A 14909-nucleotide genomic window follows, 5' to 3' on the forward strand; every position below is an offset into this window, starting at 1 on the left:
TGCTATTTTGTTGTTGTTATAGTACTGTATTATACAATGTATGCAGAACCTTCAATACATCTGTACCAGTTATTGAGCACTCATCATTGATTGATCATATAAAGTGGTATTATCCAGTAACTACATATAATGTCCTATGTTAATTAAAGTACATGAACATGTGCACACAAATGGACAAACAAATGCATGTTGATTTGACATAATATATGCCACTATCATTATGCAATTACTTAATAATTATCTCTTCCACATGTAAATAACATAAATTCATCATAAAAATACTAACCGAAAAAAGAAAACTTCCACCTGAATTACAGTTCAATCATTATGCAATTACTTAATAATTATCTCTTCCACATGTAAATAACATAAATTCATCATAAAAATACTAACCGAAAAGAACATAACTTCCACCTGAATTACAGTTCAGTCATTATGCAATTACTTAATAATTATCTCTTCCACATGTAAATAACATAAATTCATCATAAAAATACTAACCGAAGAAACAAAACTTCCACCTGAATTACAGTTCAATCATTATGCAATTACTTAATAATTATCTCTTCCACGTGCAAAACACACAAGTCCATTATAAAAATACTAACCCAAGAAAGAAAACTTCCACCTGAATTGATGAACTAATATACATGTATATATTTTTTTAAAGACCTGTGTTAACTTTGAACTCCACACTGAAAGCCTTAATTATTTTCACATTAAAAACCATTTACCACAGTAATCCAGAATCTCAGTGTTGTATAGATCCATTGTAGGTCAAGCGCCTTGGGATCGACTGTAGCTGGGTTATACAGTGTCAACACCACGTAGTATCTTAACTGTTTTACCCAAATCTCAGCCCTCCAGTAATAATAACAGTACACTGAGAGAGAGAGACACTCAAAGGCCACCTAACAGACCTAGATACCTTTGACCACAGGCTCCAATCTGTGCACGTACAATCCAGCCTGTGCACGTGTTACGATTACAACCATTTAAACGGCTGGTTCGCTTCACTGACAGACAGAGAGAGAAAGAGAGAGAGAGAGATAGGATAAATCAGAGAACTGCCAAAAGACGGTTTGACCCCTTCAGTCAAGGTCTGTCAGTGTCGGTGTGTGTGAGTGTGTGTGTGTCGTACCTGCCTACGGGGACCATAGGGCTAGGTCACCTGTCAAGTATTTTTAAATGTTTGGCCAGCACTGCCGCAGAGCTATCCAGCAGTTTGAAGTGGGATTACCTCTTTAGTCTCTGTGTTTTAGCCTCTTGTATAATGCTTAATGAAATCTAGTGTCATCTTTAGTCAGTGACAGTGTACACATGTGGAGGGTGGAGGAGTTTTTTGTTTTAATTTTATGTGCTATAAAATTTATAAACATGTACCAAAGGGTGGAGGAGTTTTTTGTTTTAGTTTTGTGCTATAAATATAAACATGTACCAAAGGGTGGAGGAGTTTTTTGTTTTAGTTTTGTGCTATAAATATAAACATATACCAACGGGTGGAGGAGTTTTTTGTTTTAGTTTTGTGCTATAAATATAAACATATACCAACGGGTGGAGGAGTTTTTTGTTTTAGTTTTGTGCTATAAATATAAACATGTACCAAAGGGTGGAGGAGTTTTTTGTTTTAGTTTTGTGCTATAAAATTTATAAACATGTACCAAAGGGTGGAGGACTTTTTTGTTTTAGTTTTTGTGCTATGATTATCAAAGATAAATCCTAAGTGTATTACTTTATTTGGGTTAATTAAGGTGATGTGTTTGTTTATGTTAGGTAGTGTTCAAACATAAGACTATTAAAAGACATGGAATGCATGTATGGTTTTCGGTATACATGTATATATATTTTAATTCACAGACAAACCAAACTAACTTGTCCCGCAAATACATTATGTCAGTTCTGCTTTATTAGTTGTTTGTTGTTGTTTATTTTAGGTGAGATTATGGAGGAGTTAAAAAACACAAAAACAACAACTTTTAAAATGTTATTTAAAAACCAAAACAAAATATGGTCATGAATAAAAAGGTCTATCTGAATATTTACATGACATTTATTAATGTTTCTTTGTTTTTTTAAGGTGTGTTTGTTTTATATTGTCAGGATTTTAAAGTAGTTCTTGCGGAGGTGCTGATGAAGAAGTTGTTGCTATCTGTCGGTATGCGGGGCGGGATGTAGCCCAGTGGTAAAGTGTTCACTTGATACGCTGCCAGTCCAGGATCGATCCCCATCGGTGGACCCATTGGGCTATTTCTAGTTCCAACCAGTGCTCCACAACTGGTGTAACAAAGGCCGTGGTATGTACTTTCCTGTCTGTGGGATGGTGTATATAAAAGATCCTTTGCTGCTAATCGAAAAGAGTAGCCCATAAAGAGGCGACAGCGGGTTTCCTCTCTCAATATCTGTGTGGTCCTTAACCATATGTCTGACGCCATATTACCATAAATAAAATGTGTTGAGTATGTCGTTAAATAAAACAATTTCTTTCTTTCTTTCTATCGGTATGTTTTTGCTGTGTGTTTCTGGCCTGGTGCTTACAAAATATTCAGACTCTAAAGCCATGGCAATGCCATATATGAGCCCTGGGGTGAAATAGATATTGTTGTCCCTTTTTCTATACTTTTAAAATGAAATAGATATTGTTGTCCCTTTTTCTATACTTTTAAAATGAAATAGATATTGTTGTCCCTTTTTCTATACTTTTAAATGAATAAGTTCAAACTACATACATACAAGTATGTAAACATTTACATTTTACACATTAATTATTGTCAAATTGACAAATCCATGCTTACATGCTCAAATGAAACACTAAGAGAATTATAATTTACAGGGCTCGAATTTAACAGCGGTCATGAGGAAAACTTCTCCAGTGCCCTAAAAATGAAAAAAAAGTCTTACTTTGCACATAAGTAATAGGTCATCGTACTCGAACATGACACCTGAAAGTTGTTTTATTATTAAAACATGAAACCATTCACACTTCTTTATTTTGAATGGGTGCTGTTGTGTTATTTTAATTAAAGAGACTTGGTGAAGTTTGCCTTGTTGCCCTGCCTTCTGGCCATAATAACCTAAAAATCATTATCAGTCTAGGCCAAATGGCCTTGCACTGGCATAGGAATCGAGTGGGGGGGGGGGGGGGGGGGGGGGGGGGGCAGCGCAAGGGGGCATATGCCTCCCCCACTTTTCTGCTTTATATTTGTTTTATAATAGTGTAAAAGTGTGTCTCCCCCCCCCCCCCTTTTTTTTGACTTTTTAACACCTTTCTACACCACTGCCTTGTCCTCTAATTTGCCAAATTTAAGGCCTACAAATACATCAGTTCCAACTGCATTTCGATTTTTATTTCAGTATATATGTAGGTTAATTGACAATGTAACCAACCACAATGTTCTGTGTCCTATTCTTGTTCTACCGGCCTCGGTGGCGTCATGGTTAGCCATCGGTCTACAGGCTGGTAGGTACTGGGTTTGGATCCCAGTCGAGGCATGGGTTTTTTAATCCAGATACTGACTCCAAACCCTGAGTGAGTACTCCTCAAGGCTCAGTGGGTAGATGTAAACCACTTACACCGACCAGTGATCCATAACTGGTTCAACAAAGGCCATGGTTTGTGCTATCCTGCCTGTGGGAAGCGCAAATAAAAGATCCCTTGCTGCTTGTCATAAAAGAGTAGCCTATGTGGCGACAGCGGGTTTCCTCTCAAAATCTGTGTGGTCCTTAACCATATGTCTGACGCCATATAACCGTAAATAAAATGTGCTGAGTGCATCGTTAAATCAAACATTTCTTTCTTATTCTTGTTCTCAATTGCTGAGATACTACACCTGTGGGCAACTGGTAGCATATGGCTATGCACAGGAAATGTCTACAAGCACAGCAGTACAAGGTTTGCCTCCAGTAAAGAGTACCAAAAGACCTTTTTTTCTTCAGCTGTTTGGATGAGCAAATCCTTCCAAAGCTGATACAAATTATTACCCCACTCAAAGACCCTGACAGCAGCAAAACAGACTGGTGCAAAAAATGTACAAAAATAACTCATCACTGACGTTTAAAATACACAGACATGTATGTAGAAGTTTTCTGTCATTGCACGTGCATGCACCATGCTTTATTTATCCATGGCAGCAAAGTTAACTTTCTGTAATCAGAAGATTTTTATTTTTAACTGGATAAAATAAGATAAAAAGATACTGCCAACTGACAGTTTTAAAATACATCTAATCTATTCTGTCCTCATAATAAATCTTGTGGAATAATGTTTTTTTTAAAAACATGTAGAACCACAATTTTTAAATGCTGTTTTGAGATCATTTTGATTATTTGCAATAATTTCTAGAACAATCAAAGGATTATGTTCATGTTTTGAGTGACTGAAGAAAATGTTTTTAAAAAGAAGCCAACCCACCCACCAAATAGCGCCATACCAGTTTTACCCTCTGGCAGAAACCCTGGCAGTGGAGAATTAAAAACTCCATGACAAATCTCCACGGCATTGCTGATCGCCATTGGCAATTGCAGGGATTGTCACTCCCACTCCCCTCCACACTCACATAAAAAGCAAGTTCTAAGAAAGTGGCAAACTGATCACCTGGCAATAATTTTTTTTAAATGAATTTCATTTGAAACTTCATGTGTTTGCTCGTCTGGCATCATTTTAAAATAATGAATGAATGAATGAATGAATGAATGAATGAATGAATGAATGAATGAATGAATGAATGAATGAATGAATGAATGAAAGAAAGAAAGAATGAATGAAAGTATGAATGAATGAATGAATGTACGTATGAACGAATGAATGAATGAATGAATGAATGAATGAATGAATGAATGAATGAATGAATGAATGAATGCTTAACGACACCCCAGCACAAAAATACACATCGGCTATTGGGTGTCGCAAAAGGTAAGTACATGTATATGAAAATAATATTTATACAATTATGTAAAACCACAGTGTACGGAGCTGTGGGGGAAAGTATAACACAATACATAATTCAAGGTAAACATATATTTTAAAATTCTGTATAGAAATCAAAGTGTTTTAAACATTTTAAAAGAGTGATCTTCATTCGACCTTGATTTTGCCTATGGTGAAGACTGGGTTAGAATTTAGGTAAAAACACATTGGATCTACCGACGAAGATCAATCTGATCATCCATCACAGCTAAAGCGAGCATTCTACCACTGAGCTACATTATCCCCCCCTCCCCCACCCCTCCCTGCAGAACTACATGTACATGCAGCTTCAACCTATCAGAATCTTACTGGTATACCTTTTACACATAATTATTTCAAAACACACACTGGAATAGACTGTCTATATTTGAAAACAAGGTAACAAAGTGGTGGAAAAATATTTTGTGCAGCTTGTTCGTAATGTAAACAACATGCTAATGGAATCTGCTGGTGTTGTTTAAGGTTAACACACGTTTCGTTAGTGCTGCATTTGGCTGTGGATGTAACCAGGTAGGCAGCACCGTAAGCACTGGCATAGTCTACAGAGAACAGAGCCCTGTAGTCTTTAAAACATACACAAACTGGTAAAACGTTTATCATGCATAGCGTCTTATTTTAGAATTTTCTATTGGTACCATATGAGCAAGAACACGTTTACCTATATAGCTTCTTTTTTTTTCTTTTTTCTTTTTTTCTTTTCTTTTTTTTAAAGAACAACCTACATGTGTGTAATGCATCGGAAAAAGGTTAATAATTATTCAGTTGGCACGAATACCAAATTATTCTGTGTAAACTTCAATTATTTTACTTTAACCAAAAAACACCCCAACTATTTATTACACCTATTTAGAAATAGGGACAGTAATCAGAAACAATCACCAAAATGAATGATTAAATTATAGCATAATCAAGCCCTGCAATTAAGAAAATGTCCACAGCAAAAAAAACTTGCCATTGAAAAAACCTTGAATATAATCCAAGGCAAAAAAAAGGGCCGTAGATAATTAAAACATCCACGGCAATCTCCACAGCATTGCCGATTGCTGTGGGTAATTGCAGGGGTTGCATAATTAACAATCTCATTTCACTGATTGGTGCTTTCTTGGGACAAGTGCATCAATAACACATTTATAACTGTCTAATCTACACCAAGTTCAGTTTGTTCGTTTTTGTTTAACAACACCACTAGAGCACATTGATTTATTACTCATCGGCTATTGGGTGGCAAACATTTAGTAATTCTGACATATAGTTTTAGGGAGAAAACCCACCATATTTTTCCATTGGTAGCAAGGGATCTTTTATATACACCATCCTACAGACAGGATAGCACATATCATGGCCTTTGATATACCAGTGTGGTGCATTGGCTGGAACAAGAAATAGCCCAATGGGGATCGAACCCAAGACCGACCATGCATCAGGCAGGTGCTTTACCACTGGGCTACATCCCGCCCCCTATTGGTAATAATGCAAATATGAATAAACATTGTTATCCAGATACAGGTATACCTGTTTGAAGTCGGGCAAAAATCAGCTTGCCCCCTCACAAAAATAGAAACCTGTACACCCATGGCCGCATGCCAATTTACTATTAATGGTTGTAACGTACCTCAAAGAAACACTAATGAGACTCGGTCACGTTAATAAAATACAGCCACATTCATGTGCTGACCACTTACAGAAAGGAGTGCTGGCTTTATTTACACACAAGTGAAAAAATACACACACCTTCAAAAAGCTAACACTATCTCATAAATGGGTGTACAAGTATATGTGACAAAATGAATAAATTACTTGGGAATACATACTGTACACATGTACATGTACATGTAGGTTAGTCAGAAATAGTCCGTTCTATATAAAATGACCAGCAGTTTTTCAGGCCACTTGAGTTCAATGTGTACCAGTGACCTTAACTGGATTAAGAACAGAATTAAATTAAAATATAGGCACAATGGGTCATATTTATTAAAACGTCTTTCAGATTATGACAATTTTATTTTCAAAACATGGGCCATATTATAGTATTTTCAACTACATATTATATTATTATACTGTTAGTATTTGAAATATTTGACATTAAAATGAGAACAGAATGAATAACATAGTATGAGAAAGAAAAGAAAGAAATGTTTTATTTAATGACGCACTCAACACATTTTATTTACGGTTATATGGCGTCAGACATATGGTTATGGACCACACAGATTTTGAGAGGAAACCCGCTGTCGCCACTACATGGGCTACTCTTCCGATTAGCAGCAAGGGATCTTTTACTTGCGCTTCCCACAGGCAGGATAGCACAAACCATGGCGTTTGTTGAACCAGTTATGGATCACTGGTCGGTGCAAGTGGTTTACACCTACCCATTGAGCCTTGCGGAGCACTCACTCAGGGTTTGGAGTCAGTATCTGGATTAAAAATCCCATGCCTCGACTGGGATCCGAACCCAGTACCTACCAGCCTGTAGACCGATGGCCTACCACGAAGCCACCAAGGTCGGTAACACAGTATGAGTGAAGGATTTTAAAAGTACAGTGAAACCTCTCAAAACTGGACGTTTTATTCATAATTTTGTTTTTTTAAACCAGTACAGAACTTAACCTCTCTAAACAGGATCCCTCTTAAAACTGGACATTTGTCTTGGTCCCAATGGTGCCTGGTTTAGAGGGTTTCGCTGTAGTAATAATGAGAATTGTCAACTTGATAAACATGTCACAACCTATAGGTTACCACAACCAAATTTTATGCCTAGGGAGGTTACCTTACTATTCCTTCAACCATCTAATACAGTACAAATTGACCTGCATTTAGCATCCATCTAAGGAGGTTGTCTTACTATTCTTTCAACCATCTAATACAGTACAAATTGACCTGCATTTAGCAGCCGTCTAAGGGGGTTGTCTTACTATTCCTTCAACCATCTAATACAGTACAAATTGACCTGCATTTAGCAGCCACCTAAGGAGGATGTCTTACTATTCCTTCAACCATCTAATACAGTCAATATTAACTTGCATTTAGCAGCCATCTGTTCAAGGAGGTTGTCTTACTATTCCTTCAACCATCGAATACAGTACAAGTTAACCTGTATTTAGCAGCCATCTGTTTAAGGTGGTTATCTTACTATTCCTTCAACCATCTAATACAGTACATATTGACCTGTATTTAGCTGTCATCTGTTTAAGGAGGATGTCTTACTATTCCTTCAACCATCTAATACAGTACATATTGACCTGTATTTAGCAGTCATCTGTTTAAGGAGGTTGTCTTACTATTCCTTCAACCATCTAATACAGTACATATTGACCTGTATTTAGCAGTCATCTGTTTAAGGAGGTTGTCTTACTATTCCTTCAACCATCTAATACAGTACATATTGACCTGTATTTAGCAGTCATCTGTTTAAGGAGGTTGTCTTACTATTCCTTCAACCATCTAATACAGTACATATTGACCTGTATTTAGCAGTCATCTGTTTAAGGAGGTTGTCTTACTATTCCTTCAACCATCTAATACAGTACAAATTGACCTGTATTTAGCAGTCATCTGTTTAAGGAGGTTGTCTTACTATTCCTTCAACCATCTAATACAGTACATATTGACCTGTATTTAGCAGTCATCTGTTTAAGGAGGTTGTCTTACTATTCCTTCAACCATCTAATACAGTACATATTGACCTGTATTTAGCAGTCATCTGTTTAAGGAGGTTGTCTTACACTTCCTTTAACCATCTAACACAGTACAAATTAACCTGTATTTAGCAGTCATCTGTTTAAGGAGGTTGTCTTACACTTCCTTTAACCATCTAACACAGTACAAATTAACCTGTATTTAGCAGTCATCTGTTTAAGGAGGTTGTCTTACACTTCCTTTAACCATCTAACACAGTACAAATTAACCTGTATTTAGCAGTCATCTGTTTAAGGAGGTTGTCTTACACTTCCTTTAACCATCTAATACAGTACAATTAACCTGTATTTAGCAGTCATCTGTTTAAGGAGGTTGTCTTACACTTCCTTTAACCATCTAACACAGTACAAATTAACCTGTATTTAGCAGTCATCTGTTTAAGGAGGTTGTCTTAACTTCCTTTATGTCATCTAACACAGTACAAATTAACCTGTATTTAGCAGTCATCTGGTTTAAGGAGGTTGTCTTACACTTCCTTTAACCATCTAACACAGTACAAATTAACCTGTATTTAGCAGTCATCTGTTTAAGGAGGTTGTCTTACACTTTATCCAAACTATCTACAACAGTACAAACAGTACAATTTGACCTGTATGAATTAAAGAGTGGTCTTAACAGGCCATCCTGTGTATATTATTATGTATATTACTAATGTCTCTAAGAAAGTCACTAAATGTTTTCTAAGCCATGTAATTCAGTACAAACTGACCTGTATTAAACAGTCTTGTTATACCTTTGATAGTATGCATACTAGTAATCTCTAGGGTTACCTAACGTTTTGCAAGCCATCTAATACAGTACAAACTGACCTGTATTAAACAGTCTTGTTATACCTTTGATAGTATGTATACTAGTAATCTCTAAGGTTACCTATCATTTTGCAAGCCATCTAATACAGTACAAACTGACCCATATTAAACAGTCTTGTTATACCTTTGATAGTATGTATACTAGTAATCTCTAGGGTTATCTAATGTTTTGCAAGCCATCTAATACAGTACAAACTGATCCGTGTTAAACAGTCTTGTTATACCTTTGATAGTATGTATACTAGTAATCTCTAGGGTTCCCATACGTTTTGTAAGCCATCTAATACAGTACAAACCGACCCGTATTAAACAGTCTTGTTATACCTTTGATAGTATGTATACTAGTAATCTCTAAGGTTACCTATCATTTTGCAAGCCATCTAATACAGTACAAACTGACCCGTATTAAACAGTCGTGTTATACCTTTGATAGTATGTATACTAGTAATCTCTAGGGTTCCCATACGTTTTGTAAGCCATCTAATACAGTACAAACTGACCTGTATTAAACAGTCTTGTTATACCTTTGATAGTATGTATACTAGTAATCTCTAGGGTTATCTAATGTTTTGCAAGCCATCTAATACAGTACAAACTGACCCGTGTTAAACAGTCTTGTTATACCTTTGATAGTATGTATACTAGTAATCTCTAGGGTTCCCATACGTTTTGTAAGCCATCTAATACAGTACAAACCGACCCGTATTAAACAGTCTTGTTATACCTTTGATAGTATGTATACTAGTAATCTCTAGGGTTCCCATACGTTTTGCAAGCCATCTAATACAGTACAAATTGATCTGTAATAAACAGTTGTGTTAACCAACCACCATTGATAGTATGTATACTAATAATGTCTAGGGTCACGTAATGTTTTCCAAACCATCTAATACAGTACAAATTGACCTGTATTAAACAGTTGTGTTAACCGACCATCCTTTGTTAGTATGTCAACTTCTGCAGCTGGAGTTTTATATTTCACTGTAGAGCACTAATAACTTTTTTATTTTATTTGTTCATTATTTAAATACTCCTTATCAAGATGCAACCCGTCTATTTAAATTATTTTGCTCGGCTCTGATGATGGAAACGGAAGAAAAGAAAAGAAAATGAAGTAATTGATGACAGATAGAATCTTTCTCAGATGTCTGGAAGAGATTTCAACTCCAGAAATAGAAAAGAAATAAAGTAAATGCCAGTTATAAAACATTAATTTTTCAGATGTCCAACTATCCAAGATAACTCTTCACCAGGCATAATACATGTAAATGTAAACTGCTCTGAAAACTAAATAATGTCCCTAAAATAGAGGTGTCTTTTCTTTTTTTTTGCTGTTCAGGATTTTTTTGTTTGTACGGTAGACAAAAGAGAGGAAAGATCAAAATTTTCAGTGTGCAGAAAATGTTCTTAACTATATCAATACAACATTTCCTCAATGAAAAGTATGTAAGAGTACTGGCTTTCTAAATGAAAAAATGTATGGAAAATGTGCCTCTGTTTCGTTCATTTCATTTCAACTTATTTTCCGTGCTTATATCCAATTAAGGTTTAAGCATGCTGTCCTGGGCACACACACCTCAGCTATCTGGAGTGTCTGTCCAGGACAGTGGGTTAGTTGTTAGTGGATAGTGAGAGAGAAGAGGATGTAGTGGTCTTACACCTGCCCACTGAGTCATTAAAACTTACTCTGGGTAATAGTTGGTACCGGGCTGCGAACCCTGTACTTACCAGCCTGTAGTCCGATGGCTTAACCACTGTGCCACCGAGGCCGGTTATATTTTGTTCAGTCGCTCTCTGAATGTATCAAGTTATGCAACTCTGCTAGTCCTGCAGCAGTGAAACAATAAAATCACTACATGCTTATTAAGAAGACACCAATTTTTTTTTTTTAAATGTATAGTCTACCTGACAACATTATTTCTGATTAGGTTACGAACACACCATCTATTTACATCTCATGCGGAATCAAAACGAAATGCTAGAACATCTCACCTCTGTTGTTTTTACAGGTGACGATGGCTCGATGACGGGCTCTATGGATATACAGTTATCCTGCTCAAGTGTGTTGGGGCTGGCATGGAATTCATTGATTGAGATGCTGGACGGGGAGACGATTTCCTCCACGGTGATGTTCGAGTGGGGTAGGACTTGGAAGAAACACATCAGGTACGTCATGATGGACTTCTTGTCGGGCTGGCCCACATTCACGTCTGAAACAACACACAAGACAGCTTCAGTGGGAGAGAAACAAAAAGAGGACATTTTCGAACAAGAAGACATTCAAGGAACTTTATGATGCAATTCGCTATTTAAGTTTCAGAGATCGTTAAAAGTTTGTTTTGTTTAACGACACCACTAGAGCACATTGATCAATTAATCATTGGCTACCATTGAAACATATTTCCTAACAATAGCTTGTTTCAAATTCTAGGTCTTTTTCTTTTCACGCTGGTATAAATTTACCCCCCCCCCCCCCATGTATTTATTTATTTATTTTATTTGTTTATTTATTTGTGTTGTTTGTTTGTTTGTTTGTTTATCAATTTATTATTATGTGTTTTAACCATTATATCTTCTTTCTTCTTCTCCTGTATTTCCCAGCCCTTTCCATTCTATGCATCATAGCAACTTGTTTTGTTTTTTGCCAATCTTTAATTTATACAGAAACATTACAAATGCATTTATGTATCAAATTGTTATTTATGACTATATAACATTATTATACCACAAACTATATATATGTACTTGTATATAAATTATATCACTTTGATGTAAGGCCATGAATTCAAGACTCCCCAACCGTGACATGGTCAGAATGGACTGGGGAAAATAAATATTAAAAAAAACTTCATGGGCTACTCTTTTCGATTAGCAGCAAGGGATCTTTTATATGCACCATCCCACAGACAGGATAGTACATACCACGGCCTTTATTACACCAGTTGTGGAACACTGGCTGGAACGAGAAATAGCCCAATGGGTCCACCGATGGGGATTGATCCTAAACTGACTATGCATCAAGTCAACACTTTACCACTGGGCTACGTCTCGCCGCGTATATAATATATATATATAAATGTACCTAATGGCCTTTCAGATTTACGAGTTGTGAAACTGGATGGACAGAGAAGTAACTCTGGGGATCAACCAAGCAATCCATCACACTAAAAATCTCGTCCATGAAGGCAGCTGTAGGTTTTATATCTTAACTCTTTAGACCAAATGTAGAAATAACCATCTTAAGGTAACAAATAGTCATAGTTTATAATGTGTTGATGTGTCAAATTTCCTTTACCGTACATGTATATACTAGTAAAAATGTACACCTTGTTTCTCGGACAGTTAAAACAAGTTTAAATGTTTTGTTTAACAAGATCTCTAGGACACATTGATTAATTAATCATCGGTTATTAGGAAAAGAAGAAGAAGAAGAAGAAGTTTAATTTGTTTAATGACACCACTAGAGCACATTGATGTATTAATCATTGGCTATTGGATGTCAAACATTTGGTAATTCTGCCACAAGTCACCAGAGAAAACCCGCTACGTTTTTCCTAATTGTAGCAAGGGATCTTTTATGTGCATGTGGTTGACTTCCTGACCCTTTGGATGATGGTTTTGGCGGCAGTCACTCTTTGCCATTAGCCTTGTTGTCATCAGTATAATAATAAATGCATAATATACATATACATGTAGATTGTTTTTAAAAAACAATTCTGAATTTTTTTTTAATTCAGGTATATTAGTCTATACAGAGTAGTTTCCCTTGAAGCTAAGGCAACAGTTTTCTGTAAAAAGACCGGCCTCGATGGTGACATGGTTAAGCCATCGAACATAAGGTGTAAGGCCACTACACCCTCTTCTCTCTCACTAACCACTAACAATTAACAACCCACTGTCCTGGACAGACAGCCCAGATGGCCGAGGTGTATGAATGTGTGTGCCCAGGACAGCATGCTTGAACCTTAATTGGATATAAGCACGAAAATAAGTTGAAATCTGTAAAATGATTACTTAACAAAAAGTCCTCTGACCGGAATTGTACGTTGTAAAGAGCTATTCAGAGTTGTCGGGACTAGTGCTTTTTAACACAAGGCTAGTGACAAATGCAAAAAAAGTAGCCCGATAGGCTAGTGGTTTAAAAAAACCCCCAAAAAACAAACAAAACAAACATTGCTAGCTCACAATGTTTTTCCTCCACTAACGTGCGTTTGATAAATGTTTTTCTGACATTGGTCATCACATGTCAACAAATCAATAAGTATATATTAATATTTAACTTGAACTAGATTTCTATAAAATGCAGTAACATGAACTTACTACATCGTTAATTACACAATACACTTGACACACAAAATTTTTGTTCAAGTACATATAAAGCTAAATCAAAACTGAACACAGTTTATAAGGAGAGGTTGAGTGCGAAGATTTCTCTAAAGTGGCCAGTACATGTGTAAAGGGTGCTAGACTTGTTCTTTGCAAGGAAGCGCTGTACATGTGTACACGTACATTTAACGGTTTAGCAGATAATCCTATTCAACAGTACTAGAACTAAGATTAAAATTTTATATGCTACAACATGAATTTACAAAAACTTAGAAATATTTCAAATGTGAAAGAGTACAAATGTGTTTATAAAAATATGTGATTGAAAATGTTTATACTCATTTTTACAAGGCAAAAAGTGCAAAACGTCTTTAAAGCATGTGCAAAATAAAATCACATTTTTGCTTACATGTTTGTCCAATGATATAATGTAATGTAATTAGTCTACAAAAAGATTTTAGTCAGTAACTGTCTATTGTATTGTATCATGTGATAACTGCAGGACTCTAGTATAAGTATATACATGTATGTTATGTGCATAATGGCACATATAAGACTCAGTAGTAAAGGGGAGACAACTCAGATAATCCAGAAGCAAAATACCAACCACTGATATAATTAAATAAAAAATTTAACTTCATGTACATTGTAGTGCAAGAAACGACTCTTTTGTGACCTAATACATACTAACTCATATCATATGACATTTTTATTAGCTTAAATTACATTTCAGAAATATGTATCTTCCACACAATACTCATTAGTTCATTTTATTTCATTATAACTTGATTTTCATGCTTATATCCTTTCATTTTCATTTTAACTTATTTCCATGCTTCTATCCAATTAAGGTTCAAGCACACTGTTCTGGGAACACACTTCAGCTATCTGGGCTGTCTGTCCAGGACAGAGAGTTAGTGGTTAGTTGTTAGTGGTTAGTGAGAAAGAAATCGGTATAGTGGTCTTACACCATTGGGTTGTTAAAACTTGCTCTGGGTGGGAGCTGGTACCTGACTGCGAACCCAGTACCTACCATCCTTATGTCCAATGGGTTAACCACGGTACCACTGATATCCAATTAAAAGGTTCAATCACACTGTATTGGGAACACACCT

The 14909-nt window shown here is 36.0% G+C and overlaps 1 protein-coding gene across 4 annotated transcripts in view; it reads right to left on the reverse strand.

Moving 5' to 3' along the window:
- LOC121370764 (dystrophin-like) overlaps positions 1-14909 on the reverse strand; it is a 424499-nt gene that overhangs the window by 316222 nt on the left and 93368 nt on the right. For all 4 annotated transcript variants that reach the window (XM_041496221.1, XM_041496219.1, XM_041496220.1 and 1 more), the window contains exon 10: positions 11461-11678. In XM_041496221.1, coding sequence (XP_041352155.1) covers positions 11461-11678 — 218 coding nt within the window. The remainder of the gene's footprint in view (positions 1-11460; positions 11679-14909) is intronic.

Source organism: Gigantopelta aegis, chromosome 4 (genome assembly GCF_016097555.1).
Source record: "Gigantopelta aegis isolate Gae_Host chromosome 4, Gae_host_genome, whole genome shotgun sequence".
NCBI classification, from domain to species: domain Eukaryota; kingdom Metazoa; phylum Mollusca; class Gastropoda; order Neomphalida; family Peltospiridae; genus Gigantopelta; species Gigantopelta aegis.